The sequence below is a fragment of the Anoplophora glabripennis genome, unplaced genomic scaffold (genome assembly GCF_000390285.2).
Source record: "Anoplophora glabripennis isolate ALB-LARVAE unplaced genomic scaffold, Agla_2.0 scaffold21, whole genome shotgun sequence".
Taxonomy (NCBI): domain Eukaryota; kingdom Metazoa; phylum Arthropoda; class Insecta; order Coleoptera; family Cerambycidae; genus Anoplophora; species Anoplophora glabripennis.
Window position 1 is genome coordinate 1,990,114 of NW_019416454.1, and position 26,132 is coordinate 2,016,245.

General features: G+C 32.4%; 1 protein-coding gene across 2 annotated transcripts; it reads left to right on the forward strand.

Annotated features, from left to right (window-relative positions):
• The first annotated feature begins 1,644 nt into the window (after nt 1-1,644).
• Nucleotides 1,645-19,343, forward strand: LOC108906065 (estrogen sulfotransferase). 2 transcript variants are annotated; one of them, XM_018709213.1, is made up of 7 exons: nt 1,645-1,872; nt 7,180-7,314; nt 7,373-7,472; nt 7,608-7,806; nt 7,943-8,069; nt 18,776-18,873; nt 18,997-19,343. In XM_018709213.1, the coding sequence occupies exons 1-7, from the start codon at nt 1,728-1,730 to the stop codon at nt 19,291-19,293; spliced, it is 1,101 nt and encodes a 366-aa protein (XP_018564729.1). In that variant the 5' UTR covers nt 1,645-1,727; the 3' UTR covers nt 19,294-19,343. The 2 variants fall into 2 exon arrangements, with proteins under 2 accessions (XP_018564729.1, XP_018564737.1); XM_018709221.1 differs by having other exon boundaries at nt 18,776-18,870.
• The last annotated feature ends 6,789 nt before the right edge of the window (nt 19,344-26,132 follow it).

Here is a 26,132-nt window from a genome sequence, read left to right on the forward strand (position 1 = left end):
TGTAGACAAAATGATAGAAAGTTGTTCCAAAATACCAACGTTGTTCTGTATATTTATTGTCCTCATCAACACTTTCTCTGAATTAGACTGCTGTAAAAATAATGGACGTTTTAATTTCTCTTTGTGACATCTAAAATTATCTCAGTTGCCAATTTGTTTTATGTTAAAAAATGTTTCATTATTTAGAATTTTATTATAACAATCATAGTGCCATACGCTCGATCAAAGCAAAGCGTCAAAATGACTCACCACACGCACAAACGACAATGAAATGCACGGCTAAAGTCAGCAAAAAATCTGGATTGTTCACTGGCACGCCAGGTCGAATAAATTGATCGATGCGAAGCTTCAGATCAAAGGCAGACATAGTGAGATTACTAAAATGTAAAGTAGTTGATGCTTGCCAACATTAATAAAAATAGGATATATTAAAAGCTTTTTTAGATACGCGCCTGCGAACTCCGTAATTGTTAAACGGTCATTTTCGTTTTTGAAATGGGTATTTACTGAAGATAATTAACCGCGGAATACTTAGGGCAACTGTTAATTATTTTCTACGATCGCTTTCCTTATAAATAATAAATATTATTTTTTTGCTGGTATAGTCTTTCCGATTTCAATTGGAGACCGAAGAGCTATGCAGTATGTACCAGGTTCGGTCGCTACGCAGCAACTAGGCATTGAAATATTTTAACAACTTGTTCTCATATTTATTTAGCCATGCCCATATACAGGTCAGGTCGAACTAAACGTGGAAGTGGTAGAAATGTATACGCCCAGTTAAAGAATGCGCGCATACGGCGCACAAACACAACCGCACTGGGCGACGGGGCCATGAATTTCAGTTGTTGACAAATTGCCTAGCAATGCAGTGCGACAATGCGGAATTATTTTATTATAAAATATGTTGTTGGCCAAATGAACATATAATAGAAATTTTCTACAGATTAAATACAATTATTATTTTTTACTTTTAGCAGAAAACTTTTTTAGGGACTCCTATGAAACTCTTAAGATTTTATTGCTAAGCGTTTTTATCCATGTTCAATTGACTATTATGCAAATACGTACATTATATTGTCATAATGTAAAGAGAGCAATTATAAGAAGGCATCGATTGTGTCACTTTTTGTTTGAACAAAATGACAAAAGAGAATTCGGATCATAGCCAATCCTGTGCACGTTGCAGCCGCCTTAACATTTCGATCTCTAGTAATGATCTTTTTTTTCTATAAAAATCGACGTGGCTTAGCAGATCTGGTTAATTCTTATTTTACACTCAATATTTCTTAATTTCACATTTTTTTCTAAAAATTTGAATACGTTGAGACTCTTCCTTTGCAAAAGAGCAATTTTAAATTCATTTAGGTTCATGGATCCACATCAACGAACCCATTCTTAGGTAAACATAAACAAATGCGCAACGAAGCATTACTTGAATCTGAATTAAACTGTCTAATCACCAAAAAACCTGTTGGTCACCCAACGATCCGCATCTACCACTAAATACATCGTAATACATATTTTCTAATACTTTCGATAATAACATAATACAGCCATTCAAGCCGTATTACTCAAGAGGACTTTCACTTCTTCTATGACAATTTTCAAAGGCAGTGTTAAGGAGTCAAGAACAGACCTCGGTGCTGGCACAGCCGCGACTTGAGCTCTTTGCCAATTGCATTTCACATTGCAGTTTATTGAATAGTTCGTGTTTTGAGTGCAGAATGCTAACGATGTCGCCTACACCAAAATATTTAGAAGACGTGATCAGTGAGACCGACGAAAATAAAAGTGATAAGAAAGACTTTCCTTATAAGATAACCAAAGTGGATGACGAGATAAACAAGGATTTGTTGCAGTACTTTACAGGTAGATTTTTTTAAGAACCGGTAACCAATATATTATTCATATAATGTAATAGTTATACACAGTGTCTCATAAGTAATGGTACATGGAGCAACTGCGGATTCAACACATTAAAATATTATGATTTTAATTCGTTACCCGAAATACCTGATACCCAAAATGTATGCAATATCTATAATGAAAAGGTTGCAAACAAATTTTTCACTTTGACACCCTCAGACTAAGGTAAGTTTGGTTAAATCGTAATATTTTCGTATGTAGAATCCGCCGTTGCTCCATGTACCATTACTTATGGGACACCCTGTATACAAATTTTACAAAAACATCTTGATTTGCTGCATAAATCAAATGTTATTTGTGGTAAAGTAACTAGATTTATTAACAAACAACAGTAAACAAAAAAAACAACGTTTTAGGTACGTCTGGCAAAAATCGCCATACAGGGTGATTTATTTTTAGCCTTATTTTACACTCGATATTAATATATTTAAACAAAAATAAATTTCGCGTCAAAATTAATGCACTAATCACTAATAGAAATGAGCTTCAATTTCAAAGTTTTATTTTGTTTATGAAAAACGTATTCTCTTTTGCCCTATGTACAGTGTGTCCCTGTTTTAAGTACCTTATGTGAAATGAGTAAGAGAAAAATTAATTTTTAGCAAAAAGTTTCATACCTATAAATGAATATCCGGAAACCCTTAATAAAAAAAAGTGTAAAAGTTATAATAAAACAAATGTTTTTATTGTTTTTTGTCAAGGTTTCAGAAATATTTAAACCATATTTTGCCCACAAGTTTCTAACTAACTAATTGCAAGGGTGTAAAGAAGAATAATTACTGATTAACACAAATAAAAGTAATTAACTATAAAAAAAAACACATTTTCTTAAAGTGTTCAAGAGGATTTGTTCTATGAATAATAGACATATTACCATATTAACAAGTTGATCTGTTGTCATTGTCCGGGAAATATTTCGAATTTGCTGTCCTAATTCTTCGCCAGTGTCCACTGTCATAACATGAACTTAATTTTTGATGTAATCCCAAACAAAGAAGTCGAGAGATGTAAGATCCGGACAGCGTGATGGCCATATCCGTATCAGTCATCTAATTGAAAATACAATTTGTTCTCTTAAATTCAAAGGAAGACCATGCACACCATTAAATAAATCATTGTTCAGGGAGTCAAGAAAAAACTGTCCATTAATTAATTCTATCTGGTAGAAAAAATAGTCCCAAAGCAATATCTTCTACAATACATTCTCTCTAAAGAGCCATTTGCAGAAAGTTAAGCAACGTTCTGCATAGGTTGGGGATACAAAGCTTTACACTGATGACTTTTTAAAGTCTTGTATGGTAGTTTTTGGGACACTTGTCAATGGACTGCGAGTGCTTAAACTTTCATCTTCATCAAAATAACATCTAACTCGTGTCTATTACATCTGACATCCACTTGTCTTCTTCTTCCACCTCTGTCCTTTGTTTTCCATAGCAACCTACTATTTTGTTTAAAATTTTCCTGAATTTTATGATGACAGATACGAAAAAATGCCAAGAGACAACTTTTGTTTAGACTTAAATGATTTATCTGAAACTGATATCTTGTTTAATTTTATCCAGGGCCATGCCATTTTTTTTGCTGAATTAAAGTCACTGGTACAGTTAGAAACATAATATTGTTTGTATTTGTTCTTCATCCGTGTACCATGTGACAAAAATACGGTTTAAATATGTTTGAAAACTTTGTTATGACTTTTACACCTTGTATCTTTTTTATTAAAGGTTTCCATATGTTTGTTATTTTTTCCATTACCTGTCTCATCAAAGACAGTTTAAATGGAGACACCCTGTACATGCTAAAAATTGAAATTTAAATAAAAAATTCTGGTTACTGAAGATTAAACCTATCTATATTTTAAAGAACATCAACAATGAAATTAGGGCCAATTTTTATTGTTGCTTTAGTTTTTAAAGGCATGTTGTCCATAATTCAACACTAAGGTTTTGAATTATATCTGTAACTCAATCAGTCAATTTAATCCAATTAGGAATATTAATCACTATTGTCACAAATTCATCCTTTAGAAATTATTAATATCGGATCCTATTCTGTCAAAACAAACTATTGAATTAATATTAGTTTGTAACACTTCCATAAAGGATAATCCTGGACCGGTAGAAATAGAATATTACATAAATATTAAACAGTTACATAACATTGTTAAAGTTGAAAGGAAATTTGTAAAGTGTATTCCAATTCAGACATATTTAATAAAGTTGCTTTCAGGATCTAAGATGGCTGTTGTGATATGTTAGACTGTGAAAAAGCACTCATAAATAAGACGAGTTCAATGAAAACCAGTTTTCAAAATTAAAAATATTTACGGTGATATTATTTTTTAAAGTCTATATATATACTTTGAACATCACTGTCAACATAGAAGAAACTAGTTTACGCATGCGCACGAACGAATTACGTTTGCTAAGTTATGTGTCAAGAAAATTAATTAGAATAAGACCTCAATCTTTAATTTCATACTGCAGGTAAAATCTAATTTAATATATAAATGTAAAATTTTAAAATCATTATCTTAAAATTTATAAATTTTCGGAAAATGTTACATGTTTTCTTCAACACCCTATATCTCGAAAACAAATGATTATAGATCCTTAGTTTATAAGGTTTTTTGATTCAAAATGAATCAAGGAACAATCTGGAATTATAATATAGATTTACAAAGCACCTCGCAGAATAAATAATATGTTATCGTGCCCAGTCCTGCCATCAATTTTTTTAACAGCGAAACATTAAAATATCTGCAAGTTAAAACAGCGCATATTTAACATATTTAACCTATTGAAATAACGGGCTAAAATAATTTAAAGGTAAAAGCTTGACTTTAGGGTAGGTATTAAAATATATGTAAATTTACTTCAGTAGATCGCATTTATACTAAGCATGAATGATTTCATTTAAATTTAACATCAGCTGAACACTTTTTATAAAAATCGAGCACGTTATTTCAATCATAAAAGAATTATTTATGTTATTAATGCTTTAATAAAGTTGTTATAATATGGATTCGGTATTTCCAAAATATAATTATTTTTACACCCTAGATTTTCGAGAATACCCTAATACGGAATTGTAAAATGAGAAGGATGAACAAATAAGATTAAACATGGAAATAGAAATTGGTAATATTTTGTTTTGAGTGATATATAAACAGATAAGTGAAAAGCCAAAGACAATAATACGGACCACGGAACTAATCTGACTAGTGACCACTGTGAAACATCATTTGTAAACCGTATTCATTGTACTCGTAATATAATCCAATTTGCATTTATTTCCAATGCTTTTAATAGTCAACAGACTAAAGCACTTTGATCAATAAACCTACATTTGGTTATTATTTTATAAATATATGTACTTATGTATATATAGGAAGTGAAGGTTATTTCGACAGTAATCCGCTTTTCCAATTAACTTACACTACCTTGAAACCGACGGTTGATGTTCAAATGTAGGCCATACTGGTTTTTCGTTTACGCAAACTTAATCATTTCCATGTAATATTAAATGACGATTTATGAACCACATATTTTTGTAGAAAGTCTCTCCAAATTCATCTGAGTTTCGCTTCATACCGAAACGGGACACAATCGAATCTACAGGGTGTCCTAGATACATCCCCGAATAATAATATGTACAGTCTCCTGGTACGTCATTGTTTTCACGTAAATAATAAAGCATTATTTCGGCATAAGCTAGAATAAAGGAAATTCCACTGGAGTCATATTTATAATTGCCGCATTGTACATTTAAGTATATTTTCCTGCATCCAATCCATTAATAATAATCCAGGGACAATGACAAAACATTGGCATGTACACTTGAGCAGGTAATTCTTGGGATGTAATTGTGAGATAGCCAAGTGATAAAATAAACTCAAATGCAAACAAATCTCAATTAAAAAACATGACAGGTATTACAAAATAGTGTTTTAATTACTGTTCCAAAGAAACCCTTCTATTTCTTTTAATTAAAATTCAATCTTAACGGCTTGTTTGCTTTAAATTGCTTAACCCAAATCAGTTTCTATTGTCTACTACGACTGTCCTGGAAATATCATTATTAATAAGTGACAAAACTGATGTTTAAGATACATAGTTAGAAGGGATCCTGTTACATAAAATCTCCTTTGTATTTATTATACATATTTTTTTGAATTTTGTTAATAGGCTATTGATTTATATCCAAAAAACAGGGTTAAAAGGAACTATGATGTTCAAGCAATTTTATTGCATGAATCGTTCAAAGGGTCATTTTAGATAAAAAACTTTGGAGATTAGAGGGTGGAAATTGGAGATAAGGGTGAAAATGTACCCCTTTCAGTTTTTTAATTATAGCTCAAAAACGAAGCAAAATTTTGCTATAGTTCATAGGAAACATTATTTAGAGAATTGAATTTTCCATCGAAATGGCTTATTTAAAAAATTTAAAAGGAAAAGTTTATGCAAAAAAATAGTTAATAAACAATTTGAAAGATAGGAAAAAATAAAATTTTTTTTTCACTTTTTTGCTTTTTTTTGAGTAAAGATAGGTATAGGTATTGTAAGATAAATCAAGAAAAAAAGAATCTTCAATAAAAGAGGTTGTAAAGTATCAGGATGAAAATTGAGTAACATATGGTCGCTCAAATTTAGCCAATTTTTCCCTTTGCTTCGTTTTCGAGCTACAATTAAAAAACTGAAAGAGGTGCATTTCCACCCCTATTTCCAGTTTCCACCCTCTAATTTAATAGCACTCCGCGTTTTTTCGTCTAAAATGACCATTTGAACGATTCATGCAATAAAATTGCTTGAACATCACAGTTCCTTTACTAGGAAAACATATTAGGCTCCAATTTTAATATTCTGTTTTGTCATTGTTTTACAGTTTCGTATATGCAATAACGGCGTGATCATTTATTACACTTGTCACTCTCCTAAAGTTTAAACAGCTCTTAGCTTTCAACCTTTAACAAATAATTCCGGCGGTGCCGATTTGGATAATACTAAAATACATTTCGGTCGAATCCAGACCATCCAACATAGTTATATTAAACAAAAACATAGAATTACCCAGAAAGTTAACAATGAGTAGGGGAAGGGTAGACTATTATTACTCAGCTGGTCACATCAGCAACTCATATTAGAAACCCTTAATAATACCCTTATTGGATATATTAAAATGAAAACTACATAGGTTATAGTTGAACACAATCTGATTATTGTCTAATGGATTTATGAAGTCATTTTTTAGGCGAACGGACAGGTTTTGTACAAGTGGGACCAAAGAAATGGTTTTTCCCTTCCGGGTACGAGAAAAATGCGGGGCACTACTACAATTTTCAAATCAGACCTGATGATGTTTTTATAGTAACGTTTCCCAGATCAGGTAGGTACAAATATCGATTAAAATTTCCAGTACAGTGTTAATGAAAACATATTTTTAGGAACCACCTGGATGCAAGAAATGGCATGGCTATTAGCCAATGACTTGAATTACCAAAAAGCTACGGAAATACCTCTAGTACATAGATTCCCATTTTTAGAGTAAGTATATTTTTAACGAAGAAATATTAAAAACTTTGTACACATATCTCGTAAGAGTTCCGGGAGTTCCATATTCTGAAGCTTTGTATAATAAACAATGAAATTAAAATGTATATTTTATGTTTACGATTTCAGGTTTAGTTCGTTTGTTCATAAAGAAACCAAAGACGAGTTCCTAAAGGAAAATGCTTATGATGAGGAGAGATACCAACAAGTGCAAAACATAGATTTTCCTGCTTGGAAAATGTTGACGGAAATGTCGGGGAGAAGGTTCATAAAAACACATCTGCCCTTCAGTTTATTACCTCCGAATTTGCTAGAAGTAGGATGTAAGGTAGATATATAGATGCAATTTATTATGAAAACTTTTGTTAGTTAACATTTTAAAAAAGTTTTTGTAGATTTTGCGCAAATTTGTCTTTATCACTTCGTTGTAGAACAACAAACTAATTTAGTTTCCTTTGTTTCAGGTCATCTATATAGCTAGAAACCCAAAAGATGTGGCTGTATCTTTTTACCATTTAAACCGCTCAATCAGAACTCAGGGTTATGTTGGAGATTTCCCAAGATATTGGAATTACTTTGAAAACAACTTACGTAAGTAGTTCGCCACTGAAATTGTTCTTAGCTTACGAAAAATGTTTCCAGTAGTTCTACGATTTTCTATGAAATTTATCTCTTTCCATGTCAGCAGTTTTAATTATTTGTTAAGATGCTGCTGTTGACATGCAACACAGTTTTAGATACTTATATTGACCATCACAAATGCCATAACAATTTACCTTTTGTTACTTATTTTGTGTACAGTGACTGAATATGTTTTTTGATAAGTCCTCTAACCCAAGTGAGTTAATTCTCAATAGTCTCAGAATTAATCTTGAATAAATTTTGAATTTTATAAAAAAATTGTGTGGTTTATCGAAAACCTCGATAATTAATAATAATTGAAAATAATTGTGATCCGTCCCTGTTTAATAAGCTTTAGGGTTAGGGTATTTGGGCTGACATTCGAACACCCATTAGGCTGGATCTCGCGTTGAATGTATTTGGCCTCCTCGAAAAACGCTTATCTTGGAATGATATCCGTTAGCGTCTGCTACGATTGATGATGCTTAGCTACAATCATGGTTCGTTGAAGAACTTTGAAAAATTTTCGAAGCATCGGTGAAGTTCATCTGCAACTTTATATTTATAGTTATATGATTTTGGAGGGAATTGTACCTCGTGTATGACTTTTGAAAAGTTTTTTGAATTAGTTTGGAAATATGGGTACATTTTGGAAATTTCATTCGGGATTGGTACTACGGCCTAAATCTTCCGTTATATCGCTCCTAAGTTATACAATATTTTTTTCGCTGAGTATAAACACTCAATTTTAATAAGACTTAAAAGTTCTAATGCATTCTCAGCTGAATTAATAGTCAGAATTTATTTGCTGTTTTCCGCATAAATTAAACATAATTAATTTTTGAATGTAGGAGACCTTTACAAATACAATTTCGAAAATGATTTAAAAATACATTTCTGCACGGCACTGGAAACTGGTCCACTGTAAAACTTGACCTCGCTAAAGGCGACCGGCACGGCGGCAATGTGTAATAAAAAATGAACGGACAAAAACTTGAAATAATTTCGCAAGGAAAGAAATAAATAGAATTTTATAACACCTATTTTATATTAGCAAATTCGACTGCTTTATAAGCCGTTATTATTATTAATTAATAACATTAATTTACGGTTTTAATTATGTAATAAAATAATTTGATGTACCTGATGTTACAACAACTGTTCAAAATGTTGTCCACCAACAAACACATTTAGGCTCGTCTTACTCAGTTTCTATGAACTAACATAAATGTTGTTTTGCATCACCATAACACAAATGTTGTCTTGCTTCACCGTAAGTTGAAACGATATCCATCAACTCCGAGTTGCTATACACGTAAACTATTTTTGACACTTAAAAACTAATGTAAACACTATCGCAAAACGTTAATACTAAAATTGGATTTCAGTAGAGAGAGACAGAGAGAGCGCATTGCCCATAACGCAGAACGCGAATGACGCGGAAACTACAGTAGCCCAGCTATGTAAAGGTTGAAAATACTATGACTTTAGATAGATAGAAAGGAATTGAATTCCCAGTCGAACAGTATCGTGTTTAACGTGTATAATTATTTAATATCCTGAAAATATTCTGTAAGTTTTAAGGCACGCTCCTGTCGCCGGTAAAGTGTTACAATAGTTCCGATAACAGAACATTATGGGCTTACTCTTTTCTTGGAATTCTATCTCTACAAATTTCTGATTTGAGACTTGCCCTTATCTTGGAAATTGGGCTGGAGAGCTTGTCATCATTTTTTTTTCTATATTCAAGAGTTTTTGAAGAACACCCACAGAATTTAAATTCACTAAGTACATAGTTTTTTTTCCGGACACCTCGTATATACGAACGTCTTTTATAGAATTCACACCAAAAGCAAGTCTTGATTAGTCTGAAATAGAGATTTCCTGTATTTTTTCTATACCCAACTGTTTTCTGTATTTATTAACCCTTACTTCTTACAACCACCCAATTTAGGCCCACAAAAAACTCCTGAAAGAACATTTTCTAGGCCACGCCGGTAGCAGCAGTGATTACAGGATATCCGGCCGCTCTTTGTCCCTGTTCATTTGGGATTGTCGAGGATATCAGCTAAATTTTGCGGTCTATCAGACCATTTTCGAGTCTCTTTGTGAATTTGCTAAACTCAAATGATGTCGATGTGTCAGGTTTGTAGCCTTATATTAACTGAATCTGCTTGGGTTGCTGTTTCTAAGTTATACTTCGTTTTGAAATGAGAGGGACAAAAATTTTTGTACCAGGAGGTCCTAAATCAATGGTAGATAGTAGATAAAATATATGGGTATAATAGTTTTCGTCCATTTGTGTTTTTAGTGTCCGGTCAAATTAGTCATAAAAATAGTGGTCAAATAACGAAAATTCCGACAGAGCTAAATTTTGGTGGAGACCTTGGGTACACCATTAGAAATAAAGTGTCAAAAGTTCCCATCCATCCCATGTGTGCTAAAAAAGTTACTTGGGGTCAAATGTCAAAATTTGAGCCTTTTTGGATTTTTTTCGAAAACGGTAAGTTTATCAAAAAGTAGCTCTCACAAAAATTATAGATCTCAAAATTATCTACAAAAATGCTCCTTATACTTTTTTTTCTAAGAATCACCATTCCTGAGATATCGCGATTCTAAAAGTTGAAGGAGTCGCGTTCTACATGATATGCACATATATGCCACGTATATACATAGTTAGGCACTTAATACAAGTAAAAATGCCTATTTATGTCTTTTATATGTATAAACTAAACTATTCTGAGAATATACACTCAAAAGGATCTCAGTCCCTTAGTCAATCCCCTCTACCCGCATGACCTTGAATAACATCTGGCTACTCTATTGTAAAAACTTTTGTAAAAAATACACGAAACAAGAAACAAGTACAACTATCTTGTCTTCCTCCAACATCGGCTTCTGCTAATCAACACTTGTATCGAGTATACTACCAAGTTCAGACAAGGCTAGGCAATCAACTGAACCCAGAATACTGGAGTTGGAAATTAGCAGATAATACTTTGGAACCGATTCAAACTTTACTCCCACCTACTCCGGAAAAACTCCTAAATACTATTTTTTGCAATTGCAAAAAGGTTGTAGTGCTAAATGTGGCTGTAGAAGAGTAGGGTTACTGTGTTCTCCAGCGTGTACTAATTGCCAAAGCTAGTCTTGCTCAAATGTCCAATTGAATACAACAGACGAAGATTCATGTGATTTCGATGAAATCGATGATAGCTGATTCATCTTCATTTGAACAATTTATGAACATTCAGCAAGAAGAAGAGGAAGAGGAGGAAGAAGAAGAAATCGAAGAGGAAGAAGAAGAGTATGAATCAGATTAAAATATCAAAATAAATCAGAACTACAGTTAAAGTCGGTAACCAATATCAATATCAATAATCATCATGCAGTTAAAAGAGTGTTGTCCCTGAAAATTCCGTCATAACAGTTCGTGGAGTAGGCCTACCGGGGAAACCACGTTAGAAAAAACGTGCCAAAGTACACTACCTCACAGGTGGTGTGGAAATGTGTGCATATCATGTAGAACATGACTCCTTCAATTATTAGAATCGCGATATCTCAGGAATGGTGATTCTTAGAAAAAAAGTATGACAATTTTTGTAGATAATTTTAAGATCTATAATTTTTGTCTGGGCTACTTTTTTGAAAAAACTTACCGTTTTGACCTTTGACCCCGAATAACTTTTTTAGCACACATGGGGTCGATGGGGACTTTTGACAATTTATTTCTAATGCTGTATCCAAGGTCTCCACCATAATTTAGCTGTCGGAATTTTCGTTATTTGAAATGTCTATTTTGACCGGACTAGTACCTGGAAATAATTTTGGAACATGCATTTCCATTATCATTTTCCCTTTTGTGGATAAAACAGACTACAGTGTCTATTTTTTAAAATGTAAGTGTCACAACTAAGTTTACTTTTTGCTTAAAATATGTAGCTACCGCTATGTTTTTAAATTCTCTCTATTTCAAACATTTCATTCAGGTTCATATGAAAAAAACCATTAAGAATAACCTTTCCGTCTAATTATTCCGCTGTAGCGTTGATTAACAAAGCACTTACAATGGGATTGAACAGGACATCAAAAGCGAAGTAGAGAGACGGCTTACCTTGATTTGTTTTTTTTAATTGAAAGGAACAATAGAACAAAAGAATACACAAACTGGGAGAAGTTAAATTTAAAGTGACGCGAATTTGCTTTCAAAGGGAATACTTGCGACAAAGGGCTAAAAATATATCCTGTATGTTTGTGGAGCAGTCAATTTATTTGTCAAAATATACATCAGCAATCGTTGACATTTGAGTGGGAATATTAATATTTCATGTATCCATATCCATTCCTATTCTATAGCTACTATCGATCAATATATACATACATATAATAATTTGATTACCTATTGAAGCATTTTATTATGATTATGTAAATAATACAATCGATTCAATAACGTGTTTTTTATGATGTAATTATGTTTTGTTATGCTATTGTTACCGCCAATTTAAACTGTTCTTATCGTAGCATTGGCCTTTTTGTAGAAACAGTGTTTCAAAGTATGTATTTTTTCATAAAAACAACAGTGTCTTCCAAATATGTTGCCTTGCCAGATATTTACCATCACTATTACACTATGTATGTCCAAAATATATTTTTATACGACTGCCTTGCAAAAGGGGGTTTTGCGCACGGAAAACACGCTCTGAAAACGGTATTTTGCACACGCCGTGTGCTAAACATTTTGCACACGCCGTGTGCTAAACATTTTGCACACGGTTATGTCATCTTTGCACACACGTCTCCAGATTGTGATTTTTGTTTGATGTTGTCACCCAAATTATGCAATGTTTCAAGTTGGCTGAGTTTCATAGCAACCGTCACGGCTCCTTTATTTTGTTGATTAGATACTTCAAAAATTGTTGAATTCCCGAAGTTTGGGTGTGAAAATGTGTGATTCTGAAGAGATTTTACAGAAAGCAAGCGAAATATGTTCGGAACTGCTGCCCACAAAATCCAGAAGCAGGTATGAAGCTGAGTTAAGCCGATTTATGGACTGGCGACTAGCCAAAAATGTCCAAACTTTCTCAGAAAACGCAGTAATGGTGTATTTTGAAGAACTATCTAAGAAATATAAATCTTCGACGTTGTGGACGATTTTTTCGATGCTCAAGTCAACGTTAAGTGCCAATCACAACATAGATCTTGGAAGCTATAAAAAGTTGCAAGCGCTAATCAAACGAAAATCCGAAAACTACGTCCCAAAGAAGTCCCAAATCCTCACAGAAGATGATTTTTGCCGGTTTTTGACGAAAGCATCAGACGACAAATATTTACTTATCAAGGCGGTGGTGGCAGTTGGACTATCTGGGGCATGTCGAAGGGAGGAATTATGTTATCTCAAAATAGAAGACACCAAAGATTTCGGCAGTGCTATGCTGATTAAACTGACGAATACAAAAACAAAGGTACCAAGGTGTTTTACAATTACAGGAAACCTTTACACTATCTTAAAAAAGTACTGTGCTCTTCGTCCTCCTAATTTGAAGATAGGCAGGTTTTTTAAAACTATCAAAACGGAAAATGTTCAAGCCAAAACGTTGGCATCAACAAAATTGGAAACATGGCTAGGGAAAACGCCAAGTTTTTGATGCTAGAGAATCCAGAAAGTTACACGGGACATTGTTTTCGGCGTTCATCGGCCACAATTTTAGTCAGTTCTGGCACAAATCTCAATATCTCAAAAATCTTCAATAAATTATTTTGCGAAAACTATCCCCCGATTTTAATGAAATTTGGTGTGTTATTTTATTATACTTTAAAGTTTTTTTTCGATAATCAGAATGCCCTCGGAGCAATTAAAATATGTTTAAAAAATTATCCAAGAAACTTGATTATTTTGTCTTTTTTCATCAATTACTGTTATTTTGCAACATCGGTAATAAATTTAAATATTTTTATCTTACAGTATATTGTGCAAAATTCAATTCTAAAACTTTTTTCCGTTTCAATATTCTTCCCCAAGATATAAGTAAAAAACTCAGATAAAATAGGTATTTTTGATTGTGTTAACCATGACTTGCTACTAACAAAGCTCCAGGCTTATATTTATATTTACCTCAACATTTGAAAAACATAAATAACTTTCATCTATTTAGAAAAAATGTTAAAATATATTTATTAAAAATTTGTGCATACTCGTTTCAGGAATTTTTTGACAATAGCTGTTAGCTTATTTTATTTTAATCTGTTTTAGGTTGTATATTATCATATGTTTATATTGTATTTATTATTTTACTTATTTATTGTTTGTACTGTAATTAATGTGGATCGGCCTATATGCCTTTTTTTTAACATGCAATTATATAGTATTATGTAGAGTTTGTCTGTCTGTCTGTCTGTCTGTCTGTCTGTCTGTCTGTCTGTCTGTCTGTCTGTCTNTATCTATCTATCTATCTATCTATCTATCTATCTATCTATCTATCTATCTATCTATCTATCTATCTATCTATCTATCTATCTATCTATCTATCTATCTATCTATCTATCTATCTATCTATCTATCTATCTATCTATCTATCTATCTATCTATCTATCTATCTATCTATCTATCTATCTATCTATCTATCTATCTATCTATCTATCTATCTATCTATCTATCTATCTATCTATCTATCTATCTATCTATCTATCTATCTATCTATCTATCTATCTATCTATCTATCTATCTATCTATCTATCTATCTATCTATCTATCTATCTATCTATCTATCTATCTATCTATCTATCTATCTATCTATCTATCTATCTATCTATCTATCTATCTATCTATCTATCTATCTATCTATCTATCTATCTATCTATCTATCTATCTATCTATCTATCTATCTATCTATCTATCTATCTATCTATCTATCTATCTATCTATCTATCTATCTATCTATCTATCTATCTATCTATCTATCTATCTATCTATCTATCTATCTATCTATCTATCTATCTATCTATCTATCTATCTATCTATCTATCTATCTATCTATCTATCTATCTATCTATCTATCTATCTATCTATCTATCTATCTATCTATCTATCTATCTATCTATCTATCTATCTATCTATCTATCTATCTATCTATCTATCTATCTATCTATCTATCTATCTATCTATCTATCTATCTATCTATCTATCTATCTATCTATCTATCTATCTATCTATCTATCTATCTATCTATCTATCTATCTATCTATCTATCTATCTATCTATCTATCTATCTATCTATCTATCTATCTATCTATCTATCTATCTATCTATCTATCTATCTATCTATCTATCTATCTATCTATCTATCTATCTATCTATCTCAGCAAAAATTAGCTTGCCCCCTCTTACATCAGTGGGATATTTCGACAGATCCGCCCTGGTCTAATAATAAATCCCGTATAAATACCTACGAATAACAGCTATATCAACGTCAATTATCTCTAAATCCATTAGGTCAAACTGCCCCTTCAAACTTGCCTAAAACATCGGCTGCGGTCTTCCTCGGCATTTTTCTTCCCAACTTTCATCCATCCTCGATAGACCCTCCTGCCTCTTTGGTTAGTTAAGTTATTTAGGTATCCCTTCGGACACGAGTCGTCCCTTTCCGACATAACAATTTGTTTCTCAACACAGCTTATCGGCGTTTGATTTTGAGTAGTTTTGCTGTTAAAGATTCACTATAGGAAGGATAGTACTGTGTTAGGATTAATTTGCCGTTGAGCAGCTTTTAGCTACACGCGGAACGTGTTGTCTGAGGGGTTTATTACCTCCCATTCAATTTTAATGGCCGATAAACATATACATTAAGGTGATTTCCGGGAGATTGTGTTTTTATAGATGCTGTTAAGGAGCGCGCTTTGGCCGAGATTAAATAATAAATTTCCTAATTAAATAGTAAACTAGATTTAATCACTTTGCTTTTGAATAAGACTGTTTATCGCTTATTTTTCTGTTTGCGACGTCGTTGGTATAGAGGGTGTGATTAGGATAATAAATAGATGAGATTCTTGCAAGGTCAGTCATTTCAATAGTGCGTTGGCAGCTAAAAATATAGTGTGTTAAAAGTTTCATTACTATTAGTTCAGCATAAGATAGATTAAAAATGAATGTACATATTACATGGGCGTAGCATTAATTGTGTTTAAAATGCGTTAAATATTGCGGGATTTTATCACAACTTGGTAACAATGTCAATGTCGAATTATTACTTGACCAAATTCTGAGAGCGCTGACTAGCGCGCGTCAATTTTTTTTACGGCGAATGTCAAAATGTCTAAAGGTAAACAGTTATCTTAGTTAATAAATTTAAAAAATGTTAAGGCAATTATTTTGCATTTGAAATATGTGTAATAAAAACATCTGGAGATGATACAAATTGTCATAACTTACAAGGTATAAGATAAACTAAATCATGTCTGGCAAGACAACAGCTCTTATCTCGACCAAATATTAATCGAAAAACGATGCTACAAATTTTATAATATGTGGATCTTCCGCCCAGTTATGAATATTACAAAAATAAAAAAACGGCATTCGTAGTAAAGCATAATTCTTGTCTAGTTAAGATTCTTGAGACAAAAGGAGGGTTGAGGTCAGTTTTAGATAAAAACCATCTACAAAAATTTAAACGAGTGGCGAAATCTATAGCTGACAATTTTTGACCTCGATAATGCCTAAAATATGTTCATCCGTTTCAATATCCACTCATCTGTTTAGGATATGATTTTCAAAGCGAGGAATAACATTACCAATATCAAGAGGACAACGAATGTCCTTCTATTAGCCATTTGCTGCTAGGGAAGACGACGGTGATAATTTGTCGTGCTCTAGTAGAATTGCAGAGAGTTTTCCCATAAGATAATATAAGTTAATTTCCCTAACATAACGATGTTTATTGCTCAAAAGATGCGAAAACGAATATTTTTATGAGACATACACTAAAACTGAGTTATTTGATGTACTAAAATATGCTAAGACGGTTCAAATAAAAACAAGGGGAGCATAGTGTTAAGGCTTTCGCCATATTTAGCAGCAATCACGATCGTACTAGCATAATTTTATATGGCGTCAATTAAAATCTGGCGTTCGACATAATAATAGGCTCTAATTGCTAGTGCACTGGATATTATCCTCACTGAAATGAACAAAGTGTTAAAACAAAACAAATAAAATGTTAAAATTGTTCAACATTCATATATTCATATTAGGAATATTACAGAGATATTATTAGCACAGGTGATGACTAATAATACTGTTAGTGAATTAATTATAGACAGGATACATCTAAATAGAAAGCAGGTAGTTATTCTCTAAATACAGGGTGTTTCTTAAGTACAGGTAAAAATCCAGGGGCGTATTCTGTGGCGAAAAATAAGGGGTTTTTGTTATATAAATATGGGGTCTTAGGACAGCCATTGTCCAAATACAGCGTGTCAAAAATTAAAAAAATCAGTTTTTAATTTTTAATTTCTAAACTGCTTAAGATAATTTAACCAAATTCGGTGTGCATATTTAGTATGACAGTATGAAACAGAAAATTACCAGCTTTAGAATCTTACCAGTGGTGGAGGTAAGAGTATCATCGATCATTATTTGCTAAAAAATATATATCACTCTGTATAATATTACAAATAAAATAGGTCATCATATGCGCCATTGTATTATCTTCACTTTTTCTTTAGAGTAATTCATTTAACAATTATTACTGCCGCTTTTCTATTAAACCTTATGTGAATTGAAAATTTTCCAGATTATCCTTTGACAGGAGCCTACTACGTTATTTTACATATTATAAGCTATTTTTTGTAAACTTCGCATTTTTTCATAGAAATGAGATTTCATGAAAAACTAATGAATTTTGGTATAGGAGCAAGTTGTAAAGAATTTAATGCTGCATCTCATGGTATGAAAATATACAGGGTGTTGCATTAAAAAAAAATGAGATTTTTCAATTTTTCAGTTGGCAATTTTTACATGATATTTTGGTCACCCTGTATAACGCGGGCCAGTTTTTGGAGCATGATCCGGAAGAGTCATCCTTACTAAACATCTGATAAAAAAATGGGCTTAGTAGCTATTAGTATAACCTGTCACTATCAGAAAATGTAAGCAGCCAATATCGACCAGAAAAATATTTCAAGCGAGATATCTCAAAAACTGTGCATATTTGAATACAACTATTTTACACAAAGTACCCTTTATTTTTTATGTAGAATCCGAAAAAAAATATAAAAAATGTGTTTCCATTTAAAAAACCAAAGTTGGTGTCTTTCCAGGAAAAGTGGAACACCCTGTATAGTTGAATATGTTTTTAATTTGTACATTCCGAGAAATGTGGCAACATAGTAAAAAGAAAAATCCATCTATTCCTCATTTTAACATAGATATTGGACTTTCCCGCACTAGTGGGACACGCTGTATAATCTATTATATAGATATTAATCAGTATACGAGAAAAATATTAATATTGGAAGACATACTTCACAGAAACGTTAGAAATTATCTTGAAAGGAGGTACAACTTGTCAGAATAATAAACCTATCCATTTTCAAAATACAGAAAACAAAACCTGTATGGCTTAATATTTTATGTTTCCTCTAGAGCATAAACCAGTATTGTATATGTTTATTTTTTTTTTCAGAACCATGGACGCCTTATTGGGAACACATAAAAGAAGGATGGAGTCGAAGAAACGAACCGAATCTCTTGTTTTTCTTCTACGAAAACATAAGCAAGGTGGTGGTATTTTACTTTTTTCGTTTATCTCTTTCATGTTACTAAAGTACGTCACTCGCCTACACAATATGCCTTAAATCATTTACTAAGCCACTGCCTATACTAATTTTATATATTTTTTTGCAGAATTTGAAAGGCAACATCGAAAAAGTGTCCAAATTCCTAGGAAAAAGCTACTCGCTTGAACAATATGAGACTTTAGCTGATCACTTGGACATAGACAATTTCAGAAAAAACAAATCAGTCAACTACGACATTCTGAAGAACCTGGGGGTTCTGATCAAGGGCGAAGAGGCATTTGTAAGGAAGGGTAAGAGCGGTGGATGGAAAGACTACTTCGACGAGGTCCTCAACGCCAGGGCTGACCGCTGGATCGAGGAGAATTTGAAGGACACTGATTTGAGATTTCCAAGTACAGTTTAGAAAAGTGTATAGTTACGTAAATTTGTTGGTTGTTAATTGTTATAACAAAAAGATGCTATTAATAGTTTATTGTATGTAAATAAATCGTCAGGAATTAATTATACCGTTAGTTTAGGACTTTTATTTTATTTCTTGCTACAAAATAAAACGACTTGATGAAGAAGTATTACAATCGATTCTTGCTTAATCGAACTTACAGTTACTTTCTAGAAGTGTAATTCTTACTCAATTTTCATTTACTTCATTTGCGACAGTTAAAATTTTTATTTTATAGACGAAAATAATTAAGAAAAGAAATAATGTAAGAGATTTTTATTGTTTTTAAATTAAATACATTCAAACAATTTTTTCAAGTCAAACTGTTCCTCACACACATCAGGCTTCGAATGGTTGTTAGTGCATGAACTAGCTACTCTGTGAGCTACAGGCCCTGACCAGCATTGAATTATACTAGCAATATATACAGGGTGTATCATGAAGAGGGCTCAGTATGATTATCTTAAAAAGTAGTCAGAATTGAAATTTGAATATACAGGGGTTTATCAAAGAGATCTTTTCAATGAAAACGATGTCAACTTTCTCGCACTTCCGGTTATACCGGTAGTCATCATCAACTCTGTTATTTCAAATGGAACACTCTATACAGGCTGTTACAAATTCTCTTCTCACTATAGGGATCTCGGGAATGGGAAGAGATACGAACTAGCTTAAATGGAGGCAAAGTTGCGGAATCAGGGGACCAACATTATGCCTCTAAAAAATCAAGGCTAATATAAATAACTAGGTGGATTTCACAGTGTCTAACGACACTTAGAATAAACATAGAAATCTAAAAAAAAATTAGATAACTTTGGAACTAATACATTGAAGATGCATTTTTCGAGACAAAACGTCCGAATCTGATTCGGACTGAGGCAATACAATATTGGGGGTTATCTTCATAACCCCCAATTGCAAACATTGGGGGTTACTTGCAAAAATGTAATAAAATTTCCAGGATCGTATTTAAAAAAATGAATTTCATGATGGTCCTAGAGAGACGAAACGTTACATATAAAAATTGATTATGCCATTCGATAGAGAGTAAATAGTTGCCATGAGAAAATGTTCTTCTTTCCTCACCTCAAACAAGGCTGAAATGAAAAAAAAAGAATTCCAAAATTTCGTTTTTTTTCAAATTTTTCGAAAACTAATCATGTTAGTTCCGATTTTTTAAAGGCATAATGTTGGTCCTCTGATTATGCAACTTTGACCCCATTTAAGCTACTTCGTATCTCTTACAGTTTCCGAGATCACTGTAGTGAGAAGCGAATTTGTAACAGCCTGTATATTTATGTATTTTTTAATTCTACGGCAAATTCTAGACTAATTTATATAGGGTACTATAGGCCAAAATGTGACAATTTTCAGGTTAACAATTTCGAGAAAAATTAATGAAATTTGGCATGGATAATTTGAAAGCAATGGAATTCAACCAGTTTGCTAAATTTGCAAAAATGGTGTTTAAAAACGTGTGGCCAATATTGTGACGTTGAAGTTAAATTTACTCAAATATTTCAAATGGTACACCCTGTATTTTATTATATATACCCTATATCCAACAGTTCTTGTGTAAATTAGAAATTTTTCATTTCAACACAGAAAAAGAATTGTATAACAGACGGTGTCTGATTAATGAACTTAAATTTTTATTATCGTTATACCTTCATTAAAAACAATAATGCAGTATATTAAAATAAAAAGAGACGATGCTTTAAATAAACCCACCACACTCGTAGTTGATGATGACTTCCGGTATAACAGGAAGTGCGAGGAAGTTGATTTTCATTGAATAGATCTTTTTTATAAACCCCTATATAAATTTTAAGATTTGAATTCTGACTTCTTTTTGAGATAATCCTACTGGACCATCTTCGTGATATACCATATACCCCATATAGTAAACAGCTAAGTGTTATTTTAATTAAAGGCACATAGCTAATACAATACGAAACATCGCCTTAATGTTAAAAATGTTGTCACTGCCATTCTTGGGGGGTGAAAATTCGAAATATTTGAAATTTTTCAATTTTCTTAGCTGAAAACATACATAGGAATTGAATTCTCGAAACCGAGAGAGTTGCATTAACCAAATTTGCAAAGGTACATCGCTAATACAATGCGAAACATCGCCATAATGTTAAAAATGTTGTCAACGCCGTTCTAGGGGGTGAAAATTCGTAGATAACAAAATTTTACACCAAATTTAAACTAATTATGTTTAAAATGAAAAAAAAGCGGTGAATAACCTAAACTGCATAGTAAATATGAATATGTGCTACTCCCACTCCGTCTTTGACCGCTGCGCGACGGTAGCCGTGACCACCGTGTAAACACTTAAGTGTAAACAAGTAGAGTTAAATTGACTGCATATTACAAATTTAACATTTCCTTTTTCTTTCATAAGTTTAATTATCTAATATTGTAAACTAAATTTTAGATTCAATTTTTTTACTGTGAAAACTATAAACTATGAAAACGTGGGGGGTGCCGCCACAGAGCCCCCGCACACCCGCCGATGGTAATATTAACATTCAAATTCGTCTCTAGAATGATCTTAAGAAGTTACAGTCTATAATAGCTTGTCACTTAATCAAACTGACGTTAAAATCTACAGTTAGTTTTTTTGGGGTGTAATAAATATCTAAGGTAGTATTTCACTTGCTACTGTCTCTTTCCCTTCGCATTATTCTTACAGAAAAAGGAAACTTTATCACTTTTATCGGCAATCTACATCTATGAGTCACTAAAAGGCCAAGGAAAACGTTTCGTTATAGCCTCGAGCACGTTCCCAACATTGCAATTGATTCAAAATTTATATATAGATAATCACTGCGGGTACAAATTAAATTCTATAAATAATACAACTGTTTATCTACCATTGTCGTCGGGCGCTTTGTTATTAACAGTTTACAATAAATTATGTAGACATGTAATGGTTTCCGCTAATTGCATCTTACTAATAGAACAATTCACAGTGCATACAAATTAACAGGGACCCGTTCGCCAACGTTTGGGTCAATATTTGATTGTTTGCCGGGAAATTTATGTCTTGAATTAAATTGAGTCCTACCGTACTGCACTTCTGAGATGGTGTTAACGATGATGATAATTACTTTCATTAACCGTTCACGTAATCATCATTATGAGGAAAGAAATATGAATTGTATTGATCTCGAGCTATTTTTATTCCAATATCAGCACAGTGAAGCTTTTGGGGCCGAGGGTCATGTATTTTTTCAAATTTTAGTTCAACAGAGGATAATTTATACATGGTGTCCCTTAATTCCACTGCCAATCTTCTACAGGACAGTAAAAATTAACATAAAAAGATCAAATAAACCTAGGGGTCAATCCTTTTGATATTTTCTACACTAGTTGAAATATCACTACCGAATTTGATACACAATTTTAACTATTGATGACTCATACTTACACAGGTTCGCAACCAACTGGGTTGCATGGGACCCATTTTTCATAGCCACCTTGATAAAAATAAATCGATTTCTTTTGTCTTCTGGAAAATGTACACTTGGATTTTCTAGTATGAAACAATGATGGTAATTGAATAAATTATTGCTCTTGACAAATTTTGCTAAATATATGTAGAATATTGGTAGTCAAATTAAGGAGCACCCTGTATATTTACTTATTTTTATGATATCAAAGAAATTATCTCCTGCTCTTATTTCCCATAGTTACAACTAAAAATCGTCTGCATATATTAATTTATGGCAACTGAAAAAGGAGGTAATGCCATTAATAAAAACAGGAAAGAGAAGAGGGTCCAGATTAGAACCCTGGAGTACTCCAAAAGTAATAAGATATTATAAAGTTTAACTGTCATATCTAAGCAAAATATACATTATGTCCCACCAATTCCTTTTGGTGTATAGTTTTTGAGATAATTTTTAATAACCTTTAGTCTTAGTTTTGATTGTACTAGAAGTCAAAGTTAAAAAAAATAGTTTATAAATNATTATCTTAAAAAGTAGTCAGAATTGAAATTTGAATATACAGGGGTTTATCAAAGAGATCTTTTCAATGAAAACGATGTCAACTTTCTCGCACTTCCGGTTATACCGGTAGTCATCATCAACTCTGTTATTTCAAATGGAACACTCTATACAGGCTGTTACAAATTCTCTTCTCACTATAGGGATCTCGGGAATGGGGAGAGATACGAACTAGCTTAAATGGAGACAAAGTTGCGTAATCAGGGGACCAACATTATGCCTCTAAAAAATCAAGGCTAACATTATTAGTTTTCGAAATATTTGAAAAAAAACGAAATTTTGGAAATCCGTGTTTGTTTCATTTCAGTCTTGTTTGAGGTGATACTGAAAAAAATAAAAACACTTTCTCATAGACACTTTTTATCCTCTATCGAATGGTATAATCAATTTTTATATGTAAAGTTTCGTCTCTCCAGGACCATCATCAACTTCATTTTTTAAATACGACCCTGGAAATTTTATTATATTTTTTGCAAGCCTTCATGACCCCAATACGTACTGCCTCAGCCTGAACCAGATTCAGACATTTTGTCTCGAAAAATTCATCGTCAATGTTTTTGTTCCAAATATATCTAATTTTTTATTTTATTTATTTTTATCGTACACTCAAGTGTCGTTAGACTCTGTGAAATCCACCTAGTTATTTAAACTATTACCATCACACGTTACAATAAAACATTATTAGTTCAAATAACAAAGTGGATTTCACAGTGTCTAACGACACTTAAAAAGTACAGTAATTCAATAAACATAGAAATCTAAAAAAAAAAATTAGATAATTTTGGAACTAATACATTGAAGATGCATTTTTTGAGACAAAACGTCCGAATCTGGTTCGGGCTGAGGCATAATTCCATTGGGGATTATGAAGACTTGCAAAGATGTAATAAAATTTCCAGGATCGTATTTAAAAAAATGAATTTGATGATGATCCAGGAGAGACAAAACGTTACATAATAAAAATTGATTATGCCATTCGATAGAGAGTAAATAGTTGCTATGTGAAAGTGTTCTTCTTTTTTCCTCACCTCAAACAAGGCTGAGATGAAAAAAAAGGAATTCCAAAATTTCGTTTTATTTTCAAATATTTCGAAAACTAATCATGTTAGTTCCGATTTTTTAAAGGCATAATGTTGGTCCTCTGATTATGTAACTTTGCCCGCATTTAAGCTACTTCGTATCTCTTACAGTTTCTGAGATCCCTGTAGTGAGAAGCGAATATGTAACAGCCTGTATATTTACGTATACGTTTACTGGACTAATTTATATAGAGTACTATAGGCCAAAATGTGACAGTATTCAGGTTCAAGAATTTTCGAAAAAAATTGAGGGATACAAGTGATTTTTGAAAACAGAATAACTCCGACATTTAGCTTTATCTATTAATGAAATTTGGCACGGATAATTTGATACCAATAGAATTCAACCAGTTTATGTTAAATTTGCAAAAATTGTGTTTAAAAAAGTATGACCAATATTGTGACGTTGAAGTTGAATTTACTCAAATATTTCAAATGGTACACCCTGTATTTTATTATATACACCCTATATCCAACAGTTCTTGTGTAAATTAGAAAATGTTTATTTCAACATAGCTAATACAATGCGAAACATCGCCTTAATGTTAAAAATGTTATCACCGCCGTTCTTGGGGGTGAAAATTCGAAATATTTGAAATTTTTCAATTTTCGTGGCTGAAAACATAGACGGGTGTTACACGCTCAGTTTGGCATCAGTTCAGTCCACGATCTTGATCATGAATGGACTGATGGCAAACTGATTAACCCATGAACGACAATCGAGAACGCGATGGATCGCAACAAGACAAAAGCTGCTCTTGCAATAATAATAGCTTGTGGTTGTAAAAAACGTTGTAAAAGGAAACGATNATTCCGCAATAATAGCATTATTATTTTCATATATAAATATATTTTTAAATCTCTTGCGGGAATTACAGCGGGATCCCGCTGTAAAGGGGAATTTACCGCAAATTTCCAGCTGGAAAAAAAGACTGCGGGATTGCAAACCCTAGTATCAAATTGGAGAATCACAAAACGAGATAATGCTGAATTACTTGACTTGGAGCCCGCTAGCATTAGAAATTCATCAAACGATGCGAAAATGATAAGAGAAAAATTCTGTCATTATTTTAATAACGAAGGCAAATTGGATATTCGTAAAATGAATAAATTAATTATATAGTGAATACCGTAGTAATTATTTTTCTATATTTTGTTTGGGAGATATCTCTTTTATTTATCATGTGTAAGTGTTTAATCAATAATAAATGTTTGTAGACAGTTTGTAGGTTAGAAGTTTTAAGTTTCTTCTCAACAAGTACCTACGTCCGATCCTAGCAAAATAAAAAATCTCGAAAGATTTACTGTTACATTATACTTTTAATTCTAGGGTTGGATAATCCCGATTAAAACAGGTCGTCTGGTGTATAAGTATATGTAATCAAGAACCTAAATAAACAAGAAATCCTTACCTGAGGTTTCTCCAATTTATCCAAAAATCGAAGATATTCAAAGGTCCAACTCTTCGGGATATAATTGGAGCGTAGTGTATTTATTTCCTTTTTGACATCATCCAAGGTAGCCCGAGGTGTAGTTTTTTTATATATAATTAACGGCTTTTCCAAAGCTTCACTCCTCTTGTATTTATTAACGTAATTTTTATTTGTTTTATCCCAGAGAATTGGCAATGTTTCGAATGTCTTGCGAATGCGAAGCGTCTTCAACTTCAACACGTGTCTCCATGGCTGCCTGGAAGGTACTGACG

Excerpts from the sequence above, each read along its gene's own strand:
- LOC108906065 (XM_018709213.1), top strand. The coding sequence starts at position 1,728 with ATGCTAACGATGTCGCCTACACCAAAATATTTAGAAGACGTGATCAGT. Across the intron at positions 7,473-7,607 it reads CATAGATTCCCATTTTTAGA|GTTTAGTTCGTTTGTTCATA; the intron begins GTAAGTATATTT and ends TTACGATTTCAG. Across the intron at positions 7,807-7,942 it reads TGCTAGAAGTAGGATGTAAG|GTCATCTATATAGCTAGAAA; the intron begins GTAGATATATAG and ends CCTTTGTTTCAG.